The 26,453-nt window shown below is 32.6% G+C and overlaps 2 protein-coding genes across 12 annotated transcripts in view; one reads left to right on the forward strand and one right to left on the reverse strand.

Annotated features, from left to right (window-relative positions):
• Positions 1-24,139, reverse strand: part of LOC126868980 (synaptotagmin-6) — a 94,016-nt gene extending 69,877 nt beyond the window's left edge. Inside the window, exons 1-2 of one of the 7 annotated variants that reach the window (XM_050625022.1) lie at positions 23,996-24,139; positions 17,454-17,596 (exon numbers count right to left, since the gene is read on the reverse strand). The gene's annotated coding sequence lies outside the window, so the exon portion shown is untranslated. Of the gene's footprint in view, positions 1-796; positions 812-4,067; positions 4,085-17,453; positions 17,597-21,220; positions 21,685-23,995 lie in introns of those variants that run through there. The other 6 variants (XM_050625025.1, XM_050625023.1, XM_050625028.1 and 3 more) reach the window with 6 other exon arrangements.
• Positions 24,049-26,051, forward strand: LOC126868991 (60S ribosomal protein L11-like). 5 transcript variants are annotated; one of them, XM_050625062.1, is made up of 5 exons: positions 24,049-24,183; positions 24,694-24,838; positions 25,116-25,265; positions 25,343-25,490; positions 25,754-26,051. In XM_050625062.1, the coding sequence occupies exons 2-5, from the start codon at positions 24,758-24,760 to the stop codon at positions 26,011-26,013; spliced, it is 639 nt and encodes a 212-aa protein (XP_050481019.1). In that variant the 5' UTR covers positions 24,049-24,183; positions 24,694-24,757; the 3' UTR covers positions 26,014-26,051. The 5 variants fall into 5 exon arrangements, with proteins under 5 accessions (XP_050481019.1, XP_050481015.1, XP_050481017.1 ...); XM_050625058.1 differs by having other exon boundaries at positions 24,062-24,503; XM_050625060.1 differs by having other exon boundaries at positions 24,062-24,439.
• Positions 26,052-26,453: the final 402 nt, after the last annotated feature.

The raw sequence follows: 26,453 nt of genomic DNA on the forward strand, positions 1-26,453 counted from the left end.
AACAACACGAGGTGGCCTGTGATAATTAAAAATGCAATAAGACAACGGTGAAAGTAAATGCACCGAGTGGAGACGAAAAGTGAGAAGGTTATTGTTCAGGGATAATATGGCGATATTCTTAACTTCTTTTGTCTTTGGCTATTCACAAATAGGCGAACATTTCATTTTTCTGTGGGAAAAGAATTTTATTTCCCAAATGCATCACCCATATTCATTAGATTTCTTCTTTTATGAATAATATATACGAACGTGAGTGTAACTCTGTTGTACAAAGAAAATAATTCCACGTGTCTGCATATTGCAAGCCTTTCATTTAAAAGCATCTATATATTTATTAGATTCTCTTTGAAGAAATCGCATGTGAATAAACCACGAAAAAATATTTCACAAAATAAACGCACGATTATTATTCTTAATAATGATATCCTTATCATTGATAGAATATTAGAAAATCTTGAACCTAGAAATTTTCGACGATATACATTTGATATTGATTTACATACTACTGAAAAACCGAGCGAGTTTGGTATAAAATTTTATAGTAACCTATGTGTAGCACATATGTAAAATTTTAATGATATAGCAATAAGCTCTGTATGAAAATTATTTGTTTGGTAATTAGAGCGTTGAGTAAAGTTCATTCTTGTTTGGTTTAATTCATTAATACGAGTAATTTATCTATTTATATTTTTTGTTTATTGTATTTATTATTGTGTAACTCCATACGAGCGCGAACAAAAGAACTAAATATCACAATTATTCTCTAAAATGTAATTCCGCGAATAAAATCACGTACACCTGTTCGGTAGTGCACAATAACGTGTGATTTCGCTCCATCAGGGAAAAACAGACGAGATTTGTTCATCGTCACAAAAAACGTTCATCCTTGTTGGAAATTGAACCGTCACGGAAATAACGATTTGCTCGGTCGATTGCACCGCAATCGAATTCATACAGGTCAACGTGAAAGTAACAACAGACACGATACACAAATCTAGAAAGAAAAGTTGCACCAACTACGAATTAACGGCTTACAAGTTAAACACGAGAAAAAGACTAAAGGCGCTAATCGAGAAATGTTTGAAACATTAATTTATCAATGGCTGACTATGTCAGGCGATGAATCGTTTCTGTCACCGACGTTTCTAACGTTTTCTCCGAGGCTTCGACGTCAATGTCAATTTTATCGCGAGGGTAATCAAAACCAATTTAGCTTGATATTTACGCAGTTCGATCATAAAGCTGCTTTTATAGCGAGGGATAACCGAACTTGCGTTTCGCGGACGAGAGTGGCTAATTCAAAGTTTCAGATTTCCTAACATATATAAATAAACGTGTTCTTCCTACATGAAATGGATGAAGCCAATAAATCGATCGCGTCTGATACGAATAAATTGAAAATTAAAAGTGTAGGAAACGTAACACGCACCAGTTAGAATAAAATGTGTTCGCGGAAAATACGCGGCAAGTTGAAATTCACATCGTTACAAAGTTATGGAAACAATCACGAAATTGTTTCGATGAAAGGCTTCCCAAACGGTATTTTGGATCGTGGAAATATGCACAGGAAAAGACTGTCGATACGAGTTAAAACTTTTGCAGATTTTTTCCATTCGTCCAATTAAATTATCGCGCGATTGCTGTTTTAAAGCTATTTTTAATTACAATGGTTTAACGATTGTTTGTAAAAATTCGACGTATATAATAACCGGAGAAAAATAAATTATGCAAATGAAGATTCCATTGCCTTCTGCGTTAATGATATTGAATTAACTATCGTACTACCAACACGAATCAATTGTCGTGTTGTCGTAAATTGAAATTCATTGTATCGTTGCCACAAACCGCAGTCACAATTTAGAGTGGATGTTTACTTTGCGGTGGACAATAATCGTGATATTCAGTTCTGTTCACGGCTGTTCGTGTAATATTATGTTTTCTCATAGCTGAAGTAGATACAGATAGACTAATTATATCTAATTCTATAATAGAGTCAATGACCCTAAGGAAATGGGCATTTCTATTATTATCAAGGGGTAAAGAATTTCTCATTTTTTTCTTAATTATGAAAATTACTATCCTAAAATTTGGCTTCGTGTTAACTATGCCACGGTAATCGGTATTATGGGATTAATTAGGGGAACTTGCCATTTGCTATTTTAGGATTTCTCTATAATTACCGATTAGAAGTATTTTAACAAGCCAAGTGCTAGGGAAAAGGTATGATTTTCGCGTGACGCAAGTGAGTTTCTGAGCGAGAGTAAACGAGCCAAACAGAGTAAAATTAATGGAAGCATGGAAGCTGCGAACAGAGGGACAGCCGTCTTTGATTATTTTGCCTAATCTCGATTCCACCTGACGTTCTACTCCATTCAGATATTTAATCGTCCGCGAAAGAAATGATTACTCCCTCGAGATTTCCGTCCTTGCCTCGTCGAGGTGGTATCTGCAAGCGCGTAAAGTAAGATGTATTGATCCTTCGTTAATTACTGTGGCCGTTCACGCCCGGTCCTTCGATCTCGAATAATCCATTCCGAAGGCTGGATCCCCTCTGTCTTCCCCCGGTTCAATTCCCCCGATTAAACATCTCGAGAAATTAAAAAATTACACCAAGGAAGAAACTTAGTGGATGATAATTAACATTGGCGCTGCTATATGGTGTGCGCAAATTAAGTAAAATTTTGTCCGCACGATTGAAATCTGATATATAACTAATGTTATCAATACTTTTCATTCAAGTTCCAAATTAAGTGGAAAAATAGTACCGATGTAGAATTGATTGGGAGGACAGAATATCCAATCACCGAGATTATATTAGATCTAAAGTAATTAAACAATTTGAACGGAAGAAATTATTTCAAGAAGTAATAAAGTTAAGAGATGAAGTGAATTGATGAGAAATTTATTATTCTGAGAAATGTAAAGACGCGGTTATAGGGAACGTAAATGTCTATATTGTACATGTATTTAACTTGTGCAAGTGTCGTTATAGAATTGCATGTGCGACGACTTGTGCATAAAAGAAAATTTGAGCAAGGAACATCTCTGAATCAAAACACATACCTAACGTACGAAACACTGCCCGGATCATGGGTTTATAACATCTACTCTGACAGGAGCATGTTCAGAGTAGTATAATATAACGGATCGTGACACGGACCTTCTACAAACATACGTAACTTTAATTCAGTGGTATCTGCGATTCTAATGACAATCTTCAAAGAACCCTAAATGAATTCTAAAATGAACCCTTTTGTTGCATTATTAAAATTACTATTAATTCACTACATATATATAAGATATTGTATTACTAGAACAACTATAAGACCGGAATAAAATTAAAAATATACTACATACAAAATATACTATTTTTCAGAAAAAAGAGAAGATTTAAAAACGACAAGAGTTAGAATGGATGTTTTTATGTACCGATACAGTAACGCTTATATAATTTATATGACTTCTCAATATAACGTACACGTACTTCATGTTTTTATCATACACTATATTCTTAAGAAATGATCGACGGGAAAGATAACTTAACTCTTTGCACTCGAGGACTTTTTCGGTCGGGCGTAGCAGCTACTCCGGGTGATTTAGCTTATACGTGACGCGTGTCTTACAGCTAGCGTAAAATGATTTTATATTCAAATTAACTTACAAAAAATAAAAAAAATGGTAAATATAGATAAATTATTGGAATATAATATTTTTTAATATTTGAAAATATGATTTTATAATATTAATTTCTGTATTTCTTTTTGTATGATAATTTATAAAGCATTCACCAAGATGCATTCTTGAATATAATTCACCTCATTTTTCAACAGTTCAAAATCAGGTTAATCTTCATTTGAGCTAATTTCACTTCCGAAAACCATTTTTTTATGGTTTCCAAACTATAATACTTTTGCCATGATCGTCGAATCCGAACTAACGTTGGAGACGTTGTCAGAACCATAGTTTCGCAGTGATATGGGATTAAATATTTTATCTCCATTTTAAAGTCTAACTACTTTACACTTCCTAACAAAGAACACAAAGAGCTAAGGAACCAATTTACAAACCAAGATTGCACTTTCATCAATTGGAGATGTCGAAATCTAGCATGAACAGGGACTGCCGCCTCTCGCTCGCCACTGGAGTTGGATCACGGAACGCCGTGGTGACTGAATAACTACAGTTACAAAAATATTCAAAATATTAATATTCCTCCGGAGAATTTATTTTCGATATCAAAGTCGCTATACACCGCTCAATTTTGCACCGGGAAACTACTTATTAAGAGAGATCGACTCATTACGTATTCGCAACGTGACTGAAAATCAAGATGGAGGATGAGAAAGGTACTCTCGAGCACGGGATTCTCCGTCAGAAGATACCAAGATTAGAGGATTTCTCGACAGTTGTCCGAGCATTAGCGTTATTTAAAGAAACTCACGAACTGATGAAACTCAAAGACGGGATATCTCATCGGAAGACGACCAACGTTCAACTATAATCAATTTTCTATACAACTGAGATGTTGCACAGAAATTATTATAGATACAAAAATAGAGTTTGTTATTCGTTTGTATTTTGTTAGGCGTTTATTCGACTTCATTTTGTTATTTTATTTCAATTTCTTTTGTATTCTAGTGACCAGCTTTCGCCTACTTTGACAAGAAGTATCGACAAGAAGTTTCTCGAGAGATTTAAATAGAGATTTCATTGATCTCGTTATTTCCTTTGCCTTTACCTTTCCTTTCCACCACTTGAAAGTAAAATTATTTATAACTCGAAAACACATAGCTTCTCCATAGCGTCTTCCGTATATTATATCTTCAAAAGTTAAAGTTACGTCCGAATCATTCTAACGTATGTCATATAAGGTACTTGCTTTTTAAACAAACAAGGCAAAATCGAATTCTTCCTACTTGAGACTTTTAAAATTCCCCGAACGAATTTTGAGCTTTAAATTCAAATTTCTTCGTTCCAACATGCCAAGTCTCTATGTTAGTGAATTTTAAGGTTTTTGCTAATTAAATGGAAGAAAAAATCAAACTGAAATTTGCCGCATTTCCTATTCAAAGTTACAGCACAGTAATTAAACAGTTAGTAGTTGATGCATCGAAAAATCAGTATGCATTAAAAAAAGACCATTACAGTATGCAAAGGCATTTAAAAAAGGATGTATCAATATCATTTATCTCTACTTTATATTCTGTTAAAAAATGGAAAATATTTCTTGATATTCTTACATATGATATTCCTTGCAGTTTTATCATAAAACTTCCTTTAACCTTTTTCTTCCTCTTTCTTTTCTTGTTTCAAAGAACAGGCTATTTGAGATGAGAAACAGAGGCACGATTTGTTCGTTTCAATAGCAAAATTCGTTAGAATGTAGGGGTGGCTGGGTTCTGAAGAATTCTAGAAAGAACAATATCATTTCCATCGGTAATTCGGCGATCGATAGCGGGTCTGATCGTTTCGGTAGCGCGTCTTGAAAGCAAATGATGAGAAAAATCAGAGCTATGGGTACGAGGGTAGAAAGTTCTTGATTTATCAAAAGTTACGGATTTCTAAAGATATGAGACTCGTGTGTACACGACGAAGTAAATCTAATTTCTTTCTGGATATCCCAGCCACACTTTATCTCGTAACTCAATCTCGAAACGAAGAAATTCTGCCGACATGTGTGTGCAGAGGTTTCTGATGCAAAGTGAGATTAATTATTATGTAATAATTAAATTTAAAATTAATTTTAAATCCAATTTTCATATCCCACTTTCGCCCCTCTTTCGATAGATAACAACATTTTAGCATAGATATGAAACAATAAATCGTGTGTTATATATTAATAAAGATTATTTCATATTTTTCTTCAAACTTAAGAAATCGTTTAATGACAAAAGACGAAACGATCTTCCAAGCAACGACTCGCATTACATTATTTCCTCCATATATTTTCTCAATTGAAATATAAACGAAATTAATCATTTCGACTACGTTAGAGTTTAGATTATCAATTTTAAATATGCTAAATATTTCATCATTCGTCGTCAACATAATTTCTTACGTTATACAAACTTTCTACGCTGAATATTTTTTTAATCCCGCCTTAATCCTGCACCGTGATGAATCCGTAAAGTCGAAAAGTTTCTTACTACGACGAAAAGAGAACGATTCTTTTACAAGTAAGACCATCCATTCCGAAATCCATCCCTCGTGGAATACCTATACACGTATACCAAACTAAGGACGAAACTTTCGGACGACCAAAGAAACAAGTAAATTCCCGGTCTTTCGCCGGTATCGAAGATATCGGATTCGACAAAATTAGAATAACTAGAAACGATACGTATTTCTAAATTTTCGATAGACTGAGCTTTGTAGAGAAAAAGAATCTATCGCAGCAAATAAAGTAGTAAATTTTTGGGCGACTGTGCAATGATGTTCAAGAAAACTCCTTCGATTTTCAAACCCTTTTCATACGTTGTACAATGAAGAATCCGAAGGAAATGGAACGTTTTAAGGACATCTTAAAAACGCAACTCCTGCGTGAACAGGAGAATCTATTGGCAAATGTCGCACGATTGTAGCGTAGCACGATTGAGAGTACGAAGGATAGCGTTAAAATCAAATTAGAATCTTTTTATTATTGTCTTAACTATTGGTATTACGAATAGTGTCTTCGTTCTTTAATTAAAATTTGTTTCGTTTTGACATTATAATAAACGTATGATAGAATAATAAAAGCGGAATTCTTCTTCAAGATTCATCTATCCGCTTAAAGCTTCGTAAATGGAATTCGAAGATTTCATCGGTGATATTCGAACTTTAACCTTTTTCATCCTGTTAAGGATTTCTAGGAAATTGTTTAAAAATCGATAAAATGTTCTCTGATGCTTTCACGGCGCATTACGTTAGCAGACATTAATTTCTTGTTGAGCGCATTAACTTCTTCGTGACTATAATTTATACAACATAAAAATGATATAAGGAAATTTTCAAATTAGAATTGCAAAAGGTGGAATACTGATATTCCGTGTGTCATGGTGTACGCTTCATACAGAATGTCTTCGAAATACCGCGGCTCATTCGCGAGATGCCAGATCATTCTCTTCCTCGGATTAATGGTGTTTCAGAACGGGGAGTTTATCTCCATCATAAGTGTCGAGCCGATAGCTACACTGAGTATGTACCTATCCACTTAGCCGTTTCTCTTGGAACTTCATGAAGGATAAACCTGGGCTAACACGCCTGCTGCCCAAGTGCATTAATCGATTTAGCAATATATCAATCACCTCAGCTGTCTCTCGTCGCCGAAATTCCAGGCTATCTGTCCCATCAAAACCGCGACAAACAATGATAAGCGACGACAAACTACGAGACTAATTTGATTTTTGATCTAATCATGACGTGCAATTGATCTCGTCACATGCATCCTCGAACTTGCGTACTTTAATTTTATTTGTAACGGAAACTATAATTTAATTATCCTTGTTCATTTTTACCTTTTTTCAAATTTTCTTTTTATTATTCAAATATTCTTTGCCAGATATGTTTCACTCGTTCGATATATGCAGAGAAATGTAAAAATCCGTTTCAACCCTTGAAACCAGAACCAGAATCCTTGAAACCTGAATTGACTCGATGAATAATTACACTGTTCACAACGCATCTAATTTTGCAACCTCCGATAGACAATTTTTGTAGACTTTTGTGAATCAAACACAAATTTGCGAAACGTTTTTTCCCTAGAACCAACAATTTCCGAAAAAATCAATTCTGAAAAAGAAATTGCAAGTTCTCAACTTTGCGGATGTTTTGTGCTTTTACAGTAACAGCTATCGATACAATATACTGCCCCGAATAAAATGACATGTATTGTTATTGCATTCTAAACATTTAAATATGTTTGAAGAACGATGAAAGTGAAAAGGACACCTAAGACGCACCATTTGTTGCTTACATTTTTCACTTTATTTCAAAAACTGAAAATGTAGGCGAACATCTAACCCTAGTACGCGATACAGCAGATATTTCTTTTAAGGAAAGCATCAAGAAAAACTAGAAAATCATCTTTTGTGTCCAATATAATTCGCGCATTTAACGATTCCGTTATGCCGAATTTTTATATCTTGATAAAGTAAGTCATCTGACGAAATACTACGCGTTAACGCGGCAAATAACTTTTGTTTGTTGTTCTAGCCAGAGTTGATCGATTTTGTAATCAATTAATCAAGCCGAGCAATCAATCAAATCGGTATTTCTGTGTTGTCGTTTAACAAGGACTTTTCAGGGTGAACATGCGCCGCCTCGTTACACGAAAAAGAGGCAAAAGAATGGAGGACACGTTTCAATTCCGAATAACCGAGTTTGATTCCCAGAAAACGAACCGTGGCGAGGGGTTGAAAGCCGACGACTGTAATCGAATAAGAAGAAACACGAACTTCGAAAATTAGAAATTTGTGAGTAAAACACGACGCTAATTGATCTGCGGATGAAATTACAGATTTCAGTTGACATTTGACATAGACTCTTTATAGATTTCAATTTTATCTATCTTCTATCTTCTGTTATATCTTTATTATTTTCAAAGATATCAATTTCCTTGTTCTATTATTTTTTAATTTTTCCATATTTTCATTATCCTCTCTCCTTGCTTATTATCCTTTCTCTTCTTCATTTTTACGTTCCCATTCTTCATACTCGTCTTGTCATCAACTCTCTTTCTCTCCTTTATTCTCTTTTCTTATCTTTTGGAACTTCTTTTCTTTCCTCCTCTTTATCGTCCTTTTTCCTAGAAACCATTCTCTAAGCAAATGACGTAATGAAAGCGAATACGAGACAGTGATGTCTCAAGACTCAGATGTCTAAGTTTGTCCTAATTAGAGTCTTCGATTTTATTGTATGTACAGCTATTGTATCAAACGTATTACAATATTTTACTCTTAACGAGCGACGCGTTATCAGTGAGGTGTTCGCGAGATATAATTAATGCAATTACGGTATTCGGCAGATGAACTTACGAAACGAACTATCAGCCGTCTACAAACACAAAGACAGGTAATCAAGCATCGATGTGTCTCGGGTACGTTTCAGTCGAATACATCGAAAGTTCGTTCACTGTTATCACTCTGTAATTAACGCGTTGTGTAATCAGTTTCCCGATAGAGAACAAACTGGATGCGCGCCGAATACGAACAACCCCAAAAAAACAGATACATAGAAAGTGATCAAACACGATGTTCACTATGATGCGAATAAAAATTCTTCTATTTTACATTCATTGGCTTCTAATTCTGTCTCAAATATGAAATGTTAAACAAATTAAAAGTACTCGACAAAGGTATACTAAATTTCACTGAAATTGTAATACTTTTGTAATTAAATCCATATACAGTTCAACTATCTGAAAAGAGAATTTTCTAGCTATTTAGCTTTAATAAGTTTAGAAAGATGAAATAACAAGACGTTTCTCTCATGGAACATGATGGGAAATGGTCGCAGGAAAAAATACGAGCGTAAGAATATGAAACGAAAAAATATATGGATGTATAACTGATACTACGTAAAAGTCAAGGGACGAAATCGACATTTTTTTCATTTTATTCAAAGCATGTTTCATTGAAAGAAATACTTTAAGAGCCTTTCTTTCCACGAATTATGTGTATTTTCATCGGATCTAAGTTTGACTTAATTGCTAATAGACGGAATTTCCACTTGCTCTCAAACTATTAACACGAATTTTAATTGCACAGGTAATTACACTACTTTGAAAATTAACTATTTCGTTGGAAACACATATTTATACATTGATAAGTGTTTAAATATCGAATTACGTTGTTGGTAACGTTAATAAAATCAGTACGCTGGTTTCCTTGAAACCAATTAAATCTGTAAATACCTCGATCGATAGTCTGCTATCAATTCGCAAGTTATAATACAAACATCTACTATTGGGAGTAAGTATACCGAATATGCAAGACGTTAATTAGAATGTATTGATTATTTATCGTACACACATCAAAGAGTATGTTGGAAATTCTTAAAACAAATTCAATGACTTATCCCAAAAATTTATTTGAAATAGTTAAGAATGAAACAATTTTCCTACCTCTTTTCTCAATTAAAATTAAGAAATTAATTCTCAAGGCCATGTTCTCTCTACTTCAATCAAAATCCTACAATACTTAGTGAATTTAATCAATAACATGCCATAAATTATCTTCAAAAAAGAAAAAAAAAAAATATTAGAAGTTTCTGAACCGACTCGAATGACTTGTAACAAAAATCGTTCATAATAGTTGAAGACGAAATCGTTTCCCAGATTTTTCTTCGATATTGAAAATCCTCAAAGCCATGCCTTTCCTAATTCAATCAAAACCAAATAAACTTCGTTAATTTAATTAATAGATTGCCATTAATTATATTTAATAAATTACATATTTTACATATAGCATAGATGGACATAAAAAATAAAAAAAAGCGCAAAATCGCTCGACCGCTTGAGAATATACAGAAATCAATATAAACAATTGCTATAACAGGATACATCGGACATCATTTTAGCTTATTTCTGTCATCTAATTCATCGAATAAACCTACAAGTAGTTCCGTGGAATAAGATATCGATCAGAGGCGTATCAGTCTATCAGTAGCTGATTAAACCAATCAACCCGTTAAGTTAATTCGGTAACTTCTTGGCATTTGGGAATTTGCAGTCTAAATCCGTCACTCTAATCGATATTCGTCGCATCGATACCTGTTAATGTGATTCAAATTTGCTATAATCATTTTCATTAATCCATAAGTTACTGTCGTTAACAGTTTAATTATAAGAACCAGGTGAATGAACTTCGATCCAATTTGAAATCACCCGCGGTATACGTGAAATTTCTCCCTTTCCTTTGTCTCTCAAGTGTAACTTAGACAGTTACAAGGGGCAAAAACGAGACGACGATTCGACCAAATGCGATATTCAACCGAACTGCCAATTCGTTTTATGCTCGTGTAACGAACTAATTAATTGTAAATTTTAGATCCCGTCATCGAAAAATATATATAAATATCTATATGTTACATGGCTGGCTGAGAATCATAGTGATTTAAATCGTTCCATTTTTACGTTTATCTTTTATAAAATAGTATTCTGTACTTATCGTTATAAACAATTCCTTATATTTCATCACATCATGAAAAGGTACTACGGTACTACGGTACTACGTGATTAAATAAAAAAATTTTCTCAAAATTTTAATTTACGCCGCAATGATTTCCAGCTTGTCGTATATGTAGAAGAAATAAAATGAATTTTTGCTAATAAGAAAGTTTCTTTTGCCAGATATATTTTTACCGATTTGAAAGAAACGAGTATCACAACAATAGTGGATGGATAACGTGTGGGCGACAGCTTCTACGACTGTGATCATTGAATACCAATGAGGCAGGCTGCGTAAATAGTCCTGCTCCTGTAAACAGCCTCCTCGACTCGATCGAAGTTACGAAAAATTAATGGATGGTCTAGGCAAGGACGAGGATGGAATCGACAATTTCTATTTGCATTGTTTACGACAAGCATGATAGATTAACTTCTGTAAGGAACAGCTTTTGAGCTAACACGTGGCTTAGAGTTTGCCCTGCAAATGACGTTAAAGTATAACACATAATTAGAAGCACTATAGAAGGATCAGATCTAATTATACACGAAAACCAACCGTAGGATGTGTAATAAGCTAATAGATTCGGATAGGAATCTAAGGGACACAGATTTTGGGATAATACCGAAGAATATTAAGAATAACGTTTATGTGTGGTTTTCGCATCTTTGATTTGCATATCGATCGTTGAGAATTTGGACGCGACTGTCGCACACCGATTAACGTTCAGAGTTGCTTCGACTGCATTTGGCACTCTCAATATAAATCGAGATACCGTAAACTTATGAAAGTACTGCACGTAATCGGTTTAGAATGTACGAACTACATATCTTCTCCTCGAATTAAAATGTTCTGCAGCGTTTTTATGAAAATATTTTCCGAGTCATGTAGAAAATCTAACAAGTGTAGAAAATCTAACAAAAAATCCATTGCTGTGCATTTATGTTTTTAACAGCTGTATTTTAATATTTGCGTTAAAAAATTGTTTGTATACTCAATTGTCTACTTCCACGAGGTGGAATCTTTTTAATATAGGTATACACGGATATGTATATTAAAAATGCGAAAAAAGTATAAAATTCTATGATTCTTTTGACATAAACGTGACGCTTGCACATATTTTTTTATCAGACTTTCGATTTTATATTTTTCCGTTTTAAAATTGGAACGACAAATTTTGCCCAGATATTAATTGGACGAGACAATGGAAGATTTAGTCAGAGTATTACAAAATTATAAAAGCTTTTACAACATTCTATTTTCGGATAGTTCATCCACTCTGGCCCGGAAATAGCACAACGGTCCTTTAATCGAGTTTATCGGTTTTTCTTTTGTGTCGCTTAATCGACTTGATTGTAAAAAGAAACTGCGATAACGAGTTATTAAAATACATTTGTTTGTACAGCGAAATAAGAAAGACGTTCCTGTATGATAGTTTATGCCTTTATATCAATCGATAAAATTCGCCAATTAAAGAAAAACGGAAACTTGCGACTTAATCATGAACGTTGATGTATGTTTAATCGCAATATTCCAACGAGTAAATAAGATCTTTGATATGAAGGGTAATTAATGAGTGGATTTATAAACTAAGATATATAACGAATCTTTGAAAATGATGAAACGACTGGATTGAATATTAAGAAAAAAATACTTTTAATCGCAAAATTTCTTAATTTTAATATTTCTTAGAATTGTTTTCATACCTTTGTTCTAATATGAAACGAAGGCTGTAATGAAACTCATAAATAGTTCTATCAATTAGCATTAAGAATATCCTATTTTAAATAAAAAGATATAGCAGAAGTAACTATTTACTTATTATAATTGTGGATACACATGTTGGAAATATAATTATTTAACAAAATGTCTTCTAAATGATTAATTCATTCAAGGCGGGATTCTGAAAATGGCATTTATGGCGATTTCATCATTGTAAATAACAAAAGCCACAGGGAGGTTCTTGCACAAAGTTGCAAGTTATGCGAGCAACTGCACAGTGGGATTAAGTACTATTTCAGAAGGATTACCACAAGAACTGAGAACGAATAGAATACATCGTATACTTTACCCTTGGGAAAGTTTCAAGAAATTGAAGTGCCTTCCCAACTACGTATCTCTCGCCGACAAAGAACAAGAAAGTGTGCAGAGCGGATGGAACTTCCCGAATAAGAATTATGTACTTCGGAAATGAGAGGACAGTATCGAGCATCGTTATTCTTTTTACTTCGATTCAAAACTATTCGTTCAACGTGGTACAACAAATTTCCGTAATAGTTCTTCGGTAAGCCGTTTTATTTTGTATTATTCTAAATATAATTATCTGTTGTATCGAAATATCAATGCAAAAAAAAAAAAAAAACGCGCATTGTAGTTCGAAGCACGATCTTCCTTTCTCTTAATGTAATAAATATGTAATTACGTACAGACTAGATATTAATAAAATTTATTATTTTTTTTTTTTTAGTTTAACAGCTCGAGCTTCGGCTAAGGAAAATACGACTTATTTACATTTCATGGAAAATAAAACGACTAAAATATATTTTGCTTGTTAATTGCATTAGTCGAGCTTTCTCGATATTAAACCCCCAAAATCTACACAGATTTTAGAGAAACATTGCCTACAACTTTGTCAACTGAACAATAGTACAAATCCCATTAATAACATCATAAATCGCTATACTTGATGTTGTTAACAGTAGTTACTGTCGATTTCTAGACTACAATATCTGTGGTTGGGCGAAATTTGCAAGTTTGCAACAACACGAAAATCTGCTAAATGTTCAGTAATAGAAGTCGAACGCACACTCGTAACACGACGTTATTAAGAAAGTTAAGAAAAATCAAACGTCCAAACTCTAAACTATCACGTTTCAACCTCGTATCAATTACGTTTTGAGTTATTGTCGTTGTATATTTAATAATAAATTAGAATAAAGAAGAATAAAAGGACTCCACTTCCACAAGGTGCTCACGCACTTATGCGGTTTATAGCGTTAATATTTAAATAGCGTTAACATTTAGCTATGATGAATGCACCCAAAATCAAATAAACTTCCAGACAACTTGTTCGAAAAGCAAGTAATATTAAAATCAAAATAACTAAATTAAAATAGAATAAAATAAAAAATGACTATATTAATTTCGCGATTTTTTCAGTGTACAAAGTAAAATAGATAAGATAAAACCAAATGAAAAATAAAATTTCATTTCCGAGTAAGAAATAATAAATAAATTATTTTTGGCATAGTTTAAATGATTTTTATTTAAACAAGAAATTAAATTCTTATTCGCAGCTGAAATATTATTTTAATTTGTTATTTATTATTTAATACGTAAATAAAATTTTGCCCAACACTCGTCGCTGATACTCGCAAGATCGGTGACTGAAAAAGTAAGAAGAATGAAAGGAAAAGAGGCAGGAAACTGTCAGACATTTAAGCCTTATCGATCCTCGACGTTAATAATGCCGGTGATAATATCTTAATTCCCATAAAGATGATACTGAACATCTACTTGTTGGTTAAACATATTAATCTAGCTATTCCACTAGCTTTTACAGTTACATGTATCATATTGTGTATCACATTGTGTATGTATCATATCATGTATCAATTTTAGACGACGTTGACAACATATTGTCTCCGAAGAACAACCGTATCGTTTGCCAAAGTGCCGTGGTTCGTAAGATTGACCGATGTTCTCGAGCTCGACAACGGTTACGACGAAATTCAATCCCACACTAAAATACGTCTACGTGTAAGTACGTATCTATCGCAACGATTGACTTCCAATATATGTATCAACTGTTGTAAAAGTATTCGAGTTATTAATGTTTCCACCTCTGCACTTGATCCCGTGATCGTTCCAATTATTCTTTCTACTGATAATTCCGAAAAAAGCTAAACTGCCGGATTTCTCTTATAAACGAACTTCTTTAACCTCTTTTTGTTTCAATTGTATCACAAACAGGTTCGCAGAAGACGTTCAGATTCGTCCGTTTTCAATTTAAATCGAATCGTATTTTACTTAACTGAATTTGACAATATGTAGATTCGTTTTCTCTCGCGAAAAAATCATATTTTACATAACCTTTGTTCTGCTTTACAGTATTACTGCGTTCAAATGGAACAAACGAATCGTTAAACGCTGAACCTGAACGTATTCGATGAAACTTTCATTCAACGCGACTTGCCTCGTAAGAACTCTCTTTTGCAGCTTGCAAATGACATGGATCGTTGTTTTAGAATTTGCCTTATCCGTGCATGTCTTTAATATTTTACTTTGCATCACATAATCTCACATAATCTCTAGGCGATACCTACCAGCTAATTCGAGTCACGACTAGAGATACGAGCTAAAGTCAGCATTGCACGTGTGCTGTATGCCACCCAAGTGAAATAAAACGTTCTCTTAAATTTTAATTATTCGTAACGTGCGCTTCAAACTACTTTTACATCAATGTTGATTTCTTCTCGCATTTTGTATTTATACGGTATTATACACGTAACAATTTTTAAGGAAATAATTAAATGTTACTGCAATTTCAAAATTAATTTGCCACAGCGTATAATAGCAATAGAAAGAGAGGCGAAATTGTGCTTTTTATGCAAAATTGATACGATCGAGACCATGCAATTCTGGATAACGACAACGAATTTTTACCAACGCCGTGCCATTAACGCGAACTCCGTGTACCAGGAATGGAAGCCCATTAAATTCACCGCCAATTGTTCATTTCACTTAGCTTTTTCGATAATTCTCTCATTTTCATAATATTCGATGCAAAGCCTTATTCATTTACGAGCAACGATGAATTTCGAATTGCATGAAAAATGGAGCGAACTACTATACAATGTGTCTCGCAAGTACTTCGATTTTTCAAGAAACAAAAAATTCTATAAGAAACTGATCATTTTTCAACTTAAGTAAAAAGAAAACTGTTAATTTAAAGCTTTAAAAATGATCTTTTTTTTTTTGAGTTGGCATAGTTAATGTCAAATAACTCGATTCTCGTATTTATAATCTTTAAATGTAAACAAGACAAACCTTACTCTTGTCATATGCATACGTAGAAAATGTAAATACACACACTCCTTCATATTTATTATAGGTTACGTTAGTTTCATGTAACGATGCTAAATGACAAATATGGATGCTTAGCGACGATTATAAACTACTCGAGATGGCTAGAGGGCAACCTGCTCCCAAAGGAGGTCTTGGCTAAATAAAACGTAATATGTTTAGGAACACTTCGGGATGCTGCCTAAGCGTTCTAAAATTATCGGTTGAAGTTAAAGTTTCATCGGTTAAAATCAACGTAGGAATATAAACTGCATCCTTTGCTCGTCTTTTAGAATAAACATGACATTTTTATGATCAGACAAAGGTTAAAATATCACACGTGTAAGAATGCAATTGAAATTCAAAAGGAGAGTAATCTTTAAGAAAAAAAAAAAAAAAAACAATCCCTAAAAGTATCTATCTTATAAAGAAAGCTGATGCCGTGAAATAATCTTTTCTTCGACAAAATTTGTCTAATATTTAAAATATAACTTCGCCGGATTTCGGACTTAAGGAATAAACCAATAGTAAGGAATTTGATTAATTTTTTTTAACTAATTCTGCTCATTTTTCTACCCTTCGATATTTCCTATCAAGTCGAACCTATTCCGATTTTTTCGATGTCGAAAATTCTCAAGCGACTCTTATTGAATTCAAGCAAAACCGTTCTATTCTCTGATAAAATATCGGAACTTTGCCAAAAATGAAAAGAAATAAAAGTAACTCCGGCAATACTTCTGCTCGTTGCTTTCCAAGTGATTGATAAAAATAGGCGGTTTTCTTTGATGGAGAACCTAGTATAAGTTCACTTTATGCTTAAACATCCAATATTTTATGGTTAAAGGGTCGACATAGCCAGTGATTATGAGGGTTAAATTACAGAGAAAAAGTTCTTTGCCCAGAAGAGAAATACTTAAGTGAGAAGAATTGAACATAACAACTAAGCCATTATTACAGTCAATTTGATCGTCACTGTTTCTTTCATACTTCACTCTCTAACTCACTAACTTCTACTTCACTGACATCTAAATAATAAAGTTAAGAAGTAAAATTAATTAAGTAATTAATTAATTTCATAAAATTGATATCGACTTCAAAAGACAAATTTTATTGTTGTTAATTCGCAGTAATAATGCTCTTGTTGCAAATAATCACTGATGTAACAAATAACCGCAATCAGTTATGAAACAGTTCGAAACAGGCGGGCTATAAAATCTGAATGACACGAAATTATCTGACATTTACCCGTCAATCGTTCGGGTTTAATTAAATCATTTCACGCAATCGTATTAACAAATCGAGCAAATCAATTTGTAGATATTGTTTCTTCTCGATAGTCCGTCATTCCATGTGGTAATTATGCGTTTGATCTTTCCACGAAAATTCACCTGAAAATGGAAACAAGATTTGATTCACAGACATGAAAAAGAAGAGAAATAAAATGTATTTTTTTTTTTCATTTTCTCTTTTATATGACCAATACCGCTCGTTTTTTTTCCGGTGTCAACTGCAACTCACGCTGTACATGACGTACATCAATTACACAGATCATTGCTCATCCATGGATGGTGAAAAAAATGTGAAAACGTTGCTAGAGTTGGCGTAAAAGATAATTACGTAATAATTTTAAACTTGAACGCTTTTATACGAAACATTTCTATAATCTTTCGATTTAACAACTGTTATTAAAGTGATTTTATAGTGAAATTACATTGGCATTTAACTTTTGTAAATTAAAAGCATAAAAAAGGAGCAATAAAATAGAGGAGACCGGCCCTTGTTGCGGCGTTAACAGAAATGGCAATAACTGTTGAAGCAACTTATAACGAGACTGTTATTCGATAATGTTTTTTAACGAGGATTATTGAAATTTCTAATTGCGAATTCTGTGAACGACGAGATAAAAGTGAGTGCAAATTTAATTTTGCTGCATTTCTCGATAATTTGATTGATTAATCACAGAGATCAATACTTATTAGCGCCCTATTTTTATTCCTCGTAAAGAGATCTCATAAAATTGGCGGAATTCTGTTAATTCACGAAATTCCTTATTCCCGAATTTATTTTCAAATAAATAGCACGGAAATATTCATAAATTTATTGATGTAAAACCTGTATAATATTTATGCGAATATTATACCTATTCTTTATCTAAACATGTATGTCCACGAATCACTTAATTAATCATCTTAATTAATCATTAATTACAACGTAATAAAAAGTCAGATACATTCTACGTTGTAAATAAAGGAATTTATCGTATGAACAGTCGAATGCTCCATAAAGCCATCTTTCATTTTATGCAATAAAAAGACACGATGTTGAAGAATTTTCTTTGTTTTTCACTCAACGTACATGCTATTGCCACAATAAAGAAAAAGCTATTAGACCTATCTATATTTAATATAGAAGTAAAATTAGAAATACGAAATGTGATAAAGGTGTCCAAAACATTTGAGAAATTTAACACCGGTACGATACAATTTGAGATATTTTGTGTTTAATATTATACAGCTTTACATATCGTGAGATAACAAATACAATCTGATTTTCCTTCCGTCGCTTGAAACGTTAAACCGGCCTTCGAACCATTTACGTCCTTATATTTTGTCGTTATATCAGAATGACTAGACTGTGACAAATGATTAGAGTCGGTGATAAATCACTGTTGAGAGAAGAATATTGTATGTGTGCCAGAAGGGACACTGATTTTATGATTTCATCTTCACAAGAAATATTTCCCGCGAGAAATTTCTAATTCTGAGATACGTAATTTCAAATTTCATCTAACGTGATTGGAAAATCTAACTTCAGTTTATAAGAAAAGGAAAGAAGGGAGAAAAATCAGAGTTGTTGAAATAAAATCAAAGAAAATTTCCTGATTAATAACTTTGTCGGTGAAAATAATGATTTATGAAACGATGTCGTGTTTCAAAGTAATGCGTATTAAATATTATATTAAACAGAGAGGAAGCAAAACAGAAAGAAAGAAATAACGTCAAACTAGATTTTTATATACCCATATTCAAAAACTTATAATTGCGTTGGAAACTCGCAACGTAAACTAATTTATCATAGCTTCTTCAAATTTTATTTCCTCTCTGTACATGCTGTTTCTCCACAAAATGCGTATCGAGATTTGTCTTTGTCATAGTATTTTCACTTTATAACAATATTTCGCTTTAAAACAATTCTATATTAATAACACAGTGCACAATGAAGTAACGAGTATCTTGACTTTAATAGATTCATGAAATAACTTCAGAATCGTATTAAATTTCCCGTGGAATGGCAATGGTTTACTTAATATTTCGTTGAACTGAACTAGGAAAAAAAAGGGGAAAAGGTTTCGCAGCGACGAACAAATCTAAAACGATGTTAATATGGCAGTTGTGAAAAAATTCAATTTGCATGGTCGTTAGTTACTTTTTTATGGAATTTCACGATGATAAATTCCAGAATCTTCGGGCTTCGCGAAGTTTACATTTGCTCCAGAAACATCAGAAATTAAAATCCGCGGAAATACAATATGCAAATTATCTGTTATGCAACTTCGTTGACATTTCGACATATTCTACATATTACCGTTCTATCTTTCACGATAGTGAAAGCTTTTGCTGAGCATTCAAGATAAAATAATATAAACTACTGGCAATCTTTATTATTTGAATTTTATATTATTTTGCTTTCGAATGTAATATATTTATTTTGCATAGTAAAAGTATTAAATGTCGATAAGGAAATTAGTAATACTGTCATCGCGATCAACATGTTTCATGAATTATCTCATTTTATGACGAAATATTTTTCCTTTGCGGTGATGCCTACGTTTGTTTTCTAAACAAATGAAATAATAAAAAAGATAAAAATTTACAAACAATTAAAATATTAAAATTCTAATCTGCCCAAATTATTTCAATAAAATAATTTAAATTGTATCATCATAAATAAATATTTCAGCATTCGCAGAAGTTATTTACCCGAAATTCAATATTAATTCTCAAAATCTAATAATGACTTTAGAAAGCATTTTATTGATCTCATTACATAGCAATGGCACGCCGAAAACCTCGAAGAATTTCATAAAAATGTGCGATATCTGAATCGTATCCTGTTATCTCGCCAATATTAAAACTTCCAAATATTCACCCCCGTTTTATATAGGTACTGTGTGCTACGAAATTACAAATAGAGTGAGACAAATTGAAATGTTGTTATAAACTGTCTGCATGCATGACAAAAAGAGAAATTTTACGTGATAAGTGAAAACAATTTAAAAAAACATGAACGCCTCAATGGGACAATAACACTTTTTTCTCGCGTATACTAGAATTTACCCTTCGGAAAGCTGTGACTTGCGATTAGAACCGTTTACACAGCGAGCTCGATAAGCAGTATTGATTCGCGTGAAAATTTTCCTCAAACCACGGTTTGTTATCGGAATATCGCCCAGTTCAACTTGGTAAGCTTTTGTGCCATCGGTATCGGCTATCTTCACAACGCATTGCTATTTCCTATAACGATCGGATGATTGAGAGAGGTAACCAACTAGTGCTTGTATTTCAAAACACAGCTGCCACTCTCGAGCGCAATTACTTGCGTAGTTCATACGATCGCGCGAGAATTGCCTCAGGACATAACAACAACAACAACGACATACTTGGATGTTTATGCTTGAAGAACTGTAGAAGAGATACGTTCTTGAAAAACAGACAAATTTTATTTATGAAACGAAATTATAGGAATTATAAGAAACAAAGTCCACTTCGTGTATGTTTAATAATTACAACTTTTATTTAATGTAATGCCAGTGTTAGAGATTGTATGGTTTCTTAATTTTACGTAATAAATAGACTACAAATCGAAACAATCGAAGGTTGATCGTTATACAATGTGTTGTATTGATTATACATTACGTGATTGAGTATGATTTATAAGAATTTTAACTACTATGTCGCTAGTTTACAATTATTTCAAACGGCTTGTACGTTTTAAAAATGAATTATACCCACAGTTACAATTCGTAGAGACTCCAGGGGCGGCAAATGGTTAACGAAATCGCAGGAACGCGCCGATGTTGAATCCGTTTGTCAATGTGCACGAACGCGCATATAAATCCTTTTACGAAAATTGAGTCCTAGGCAACTCTTTCAGTAAGGAAATCCCAAACACTATTCTACGATTTCACAATTAGTTCCCACTCGGTCGTTCAATTTCTCAGAAAAGAGGAATAAAAGAAGAAACAAATGAAAAGTAAAAAGAGAAATAATAAACACGTCTTTTAATCACGAGTAAAATTAATTAATAAAAAGGTTCTTCCGATTTGTTTACTTTGAAACGAATTGAAATGAGAACAGTTTATAGATTGATTTTGTGAATTTGCGAAAAATTTATTAACCGTATCGATAAACGAGCTAGCGAGTTACTCGAAATGCGAAACAGTTGCTGCTCGCATCACGGCGCGCCGATAACTGAACACCTTTCGACGCTGCGGATTCGCTAGAGGTCGGTGGAAGGAAAACGAGTGGGGTTTAGATTAATATATTAATATAAAATATAGATATAAAATATAATATAAATAAATTAATCGTTAACCGAACAAAAATGATTGTTAATTGCACGTTGTTCAATTATACACATACGAATAAGACTTATTTTATGTATTATTTTACAGAATTTTGATAAATTATTTATACTCATATAGAATACACTATCGTTTTAAAATCCTTCACAGACGTCTTGTGCTAGTTCAAACTAATTGAACATCATCGCTCACAAACAGAATCACAAACAGATTACACGTGTATATAGTATTTCACGTAATATAGTATTTCAATATATTTAACTTGCCATCTGCATACTGGTTCGTTTTTAACTAGTAATTTTAAACAATTTTTCATTTTTCTCATATTTTCCTTTTCTTTTCAATTTAGTTAAAAAGATTAAGCTGACCCGTGGCAAATAAGAACTATCGGATCATATTTTAGAAACTGAAAAAGTATTCAAGAATTTTGAAAAATTGTTTAATACACAAAAGCCTCTAAAACACTATATGAACTTAAACGGTCTAGTATGCAGTGTGGACGACATCAGTAAAAATAAGATTACGGCCTGAAGATTATATACTATGTTTCATTATATTTCATTTCAGACGATGTAATCGTACATTTTACTTTTATTATACTTATTAACTGAAATTTAGTTTTCAGATATTTAATGGTGTAACTTCAAAATCATATACATTTTATATTAATAAAAGTATATTATTATTACTGTTGTTATTTTCGCTCTAAAATCTAATTTGACTTGCCTAGTAAAAATCTAAGTTTTCATAAGCTCTATCTGTGTGTATACATAAATATCTGAATGTAATAATGAGAGAGAAGAGAAAGGTATTGTATGAAACGCAATCATACAAACCGGTGTCGACACTCGCTCAAAAATTGAGTCGTCAGAAATCAACATGGATGACAACAAAGTTCTTACGAGATAGACAGAGATAAGTGAAGTATCTCTGTTTCTGTCTGAGACATTCATATCATATCACGCATGAGCAGAACAAAAATCTTGTCTTCCATGTTGACTTTTTGGATTTGTTTGTACGACCTGTTTGTACGACATCATATCTCCAGAGTCTTGAATACTCTCTATGCATATACAGGATGGTTGGAAACTGATGGTACAAGCGGAAAGGGCGTGATTCTACGCGAAAAAAGAAGTCGAAAATATAGAATAAAAATTTTTCGTTTGAGGCTTTGTTATCGAGAAAATCGACTTTGAATTTTCGCTTGGGACGTGTGCACTTTATCACGTCTCGTTATAACGGATCTCACTGTAGATTTAAAAAAAGTAAAAAAAAAAAAGATATAAAAAAAAGATATAAAAGATGAGATATATATAGAGATGCACAAGATATATATATATATATATATATATATATATATATATCTTGTGCATCTTTTTCCACTGGTTTTGAAGAAATGGCTGAAATTAACTTAAAACTAGATTAATTTAAACGAAATTGGAAGCTCTTATATAGAGTACCTATAGTACCTGATAGTACCTAACCTAATCAGTAACCTAATTCTATCAAACATCTAATGATTTCCTCATAAATCTTATCTATCAGAAATCTAAAGGATTTTTTTTATAATTCCTGTATATATGTACAAAAATTTAAAGATCTATTTATGAAAATACTATCGATATAAAAGCAAGCATGATTACCAACACTAAAGTGATACTTTATTTTGCCAAATTCTCGCCTAGCTGTCTCCTGATTGGCTGGAGCGCGAAATTGTATTATCATTAAAACAATATATTATAAAGTAAAATGTACGCATATACTGTTTTTTTCTCAATATTATTTAATCAAACATTAATTGCGAAATATGTATTATTTTTAACGCAATATTATTAATATTATTAATCCTAGGAACTAATTTTCTTTTTCAAGTAACTTTTATGTTTTATTTCTTTTATATTATTAAATATTTCAACATATAACGTGGAATTATAAAACATTAAATTATTCAAATTTAGTATTATTTGCAACTTCATGTAAAAAATAATAATCACATGGCACATGCACACAATTATAATTTATACATAGAAGCTATAACAGCGTTTAAATATCTTTTAATTACAAATGTTCTAAATAATTCTGTTTTTTATATTATCGGATTGTATGTGGATAAACAACATGTTTTAATTTTACTTTAAATTTACTTTTATTATTTTGGCAATTTTTTACTTTAGAATTCTTCTAGTACATTCTTCTAGTACACCAGAATGCATCGTGATTTGTGCGCGTAGTTCCGTTCTTTTCCTCTTCATCATGGCGGTGAGTGTGGAAACTTTCGGTTTGGTTCGGGGCGAGGGTAACACTCGGACGGAGAGCACTGCGGAAAAAGTAAAGTGTGAAGGGAAAAAGGAGAAGGAAACACAAAGTGACACGAAGAAGGGAAAATAAAGGGTGAGCATACGAGGAGAAAGTGAAAGAAAAGCGAAAAGAAGACAGGAACGAGAGAGAGATACAAATAAGAAGAACTAGAAGAGAAGAGGTTAGGAAGTCCGAAGCGCGGCAAACAAAGTAAGGTAGGGAAACGACAGATGGCGACAAACAGAGGAAGACCAAGGGTAAAGCGGGAGATAAGGCAGATTTTAAAAATACACTGGATAAATACAGCTTGTCAGAAAAAGAAACACCAAACAGGGAGAGAGGAATGGAGGTAATGATGGAACAAATGGAGAAAATGGAAAGAGGATTCGAGGCAATGATAAAGGAAATAAAAGGTATAAGACTTATAGAATAGTTGGTTATAATACTAGTTCAAGAAATTAATATGAATAACATTAAACATCTTGATATCATAATCTATTGTTATAAAACAAGCCAATATTTCGAATATTTTTTATCTTTGTATACAGTATTTAAAATGAGCAATTTTTATTAAATGAAGCGTATTGACAAACTTTTTTACAGGATGTAAAGGAAGTGACAGCAAAAAAAAGTGTGGAAAGAGCGAAAGGATTCATCCAAGAATGTGATGCGTGAAGTACGCATTCGTAAACTTTGTTTAAACATCTGTGTCGGTGAATCTGGTGATAGAATCATTCGTGCTGCAAAGGTACCAATTATAGATGTTTTTTGTATTTTGTTCATTTCAAATTGTTTTAACTTCTTCGTGTTCTTTTATTACATCATAATTATTGACATATAAATATATATGTACTATATACATATTAGAAACACACATATATATATGTTTCTATATCTCTAATAATAAAAGTTGGTTTCTTAAAAATTAATCTTTTTCGTAATTAAATATAGATTAATATAAATAACGATTTTCAAATTATGGAACAAATTTTTCATTTCTATTAAGATTTTTCAAATTTTTGTAGGTGTTGGAACAATTAACTGGACAACAACCTGTTTTTTCTAAAGCAAGATACACTGTGCGTTTATTTGGTATTCGCCGTAATGAAAAAATTGCAGTATATTGTACGGTAGGAGGTGCTAAAGCAGAGGAAATTCTTGAACATGGATTGAAGGTAATTCTATCACTGATAAGAATGTTTTACACTCAATTTCTTTTTAAGTGTTCAATTTTGCTTTTCCTTTTATAAAGGTACGGGAATATGAATTGAAAAAAGAAAATTTCTCTGGCACTGGAAACTTCGGTTTTGGTATTCAAGAACACATTGACTTAGGAATTAAATATGACCCCAACATTGCTATTTATGGCTTGGATTTCTATGTCGTACTTGGACGACCAGGTTAGTTTATTACCATTTGATATTCTATAATAAATCAATATATTAAATATATGCACATCTGGCATAATAGTTACTACTATATTCAAATTGTATCTATATTTATACAACATGTGCTAGAATATAGGTTTCATATTTGCAACTCATGCCCACTTATAATACTGGATGTGTTACTTAAATGAAGCTACAGTTTATATTCATATTTATTTGAATATTAACATTGTTGTTATAATTCTATTTTGATAAATTAAGAGTTTAAACTGCAGAATATTTATCTGTTACGTCGCATGAGATGGTCCGTGCGACGTCCTCCATTGTCCGACCGTCAAGGCCCAAGCACCGTTATACAGACCCTCTGAACTACAGATCAGTCACTTGTGCTCAGAAGTCAAGTCAGCAGAATCGCCAAGTCGAAGACAGTCAATCGACAGAAAATACATCATCACAGTCGCCAACACGAAACGAGTCTCAGGTCGTACTCGTTCGTAGTTTGTCATACCACATACGTAACATTGTATCACATTGAAGTTGTTGGATCTTTGAAAATATATATTAACCTGTTAATATCAGCGTTATATTCATTCAACCACCCTTATCATCTTAACCGAAATAAGGGATCGAACGAACGATTCGTGGCGTCGATTATTCAAATCGTAACGGGAATTTTCGACTCCCGTTGGCGCGCTTCGAGATTGCGTTTCCTCGCTAACGGTCGAAAGTTCATTATCCTTTTACTTAATTTTAGAACTAAGAGCTATTTGATGCTGTAGACACTTTATTTTATATCAATTCATCTCTCTAACAAAATGACCTTTTCTTTTTTGTTCTAATAAAAAATTTAATAGAGGATATAAATCTCTGTAGATGACTTAGACATGATATGAGATATGAGAAAGGAACTTCATAGTTGTAGTTCTGCATATCTTTTAGAGCAAAGAAGCTACTTAGAGATGTGAACACATCGTT

Source organism: Bombus huntii, chromosome 8 (assembly GCF_024542735.1).
Source record: "Bombus huntii isolate Logan2020A chromosome 8, iyBomHunt1.1, whole genome shotgun sequence".
In the NCBI taxonomy this organism is placed as follows: domain Eukaryota; kingdom Metazoa; phylum Arthropoda; class Insecta; order Hymenoptera; family Apidae; genus Bombus; species Bombus huntii.

Coding starts and splice junctions, on each gene's coding strand:
- LOC126868991 (XM_050625062.1), top strand. CDS start 24,758: ATGCGTGAAGTACGCATTCGTAAACTTTGTTTAAACATCTGTGTCGGT. Junction 24,839..25,115: donor GAATCATTCGTGCTGCAAAG/GTACCAATTATA, acceptor AAATTTTTGTAG/GTGTTGGAACAATTAACTGG. Junction 25,491..25,753: donor TGTCGTACTTGGACGACCAG/GTTAGTTTATTA, acceptor TTTAAACTGCAG/AATATTTATCTGTTACGTCG.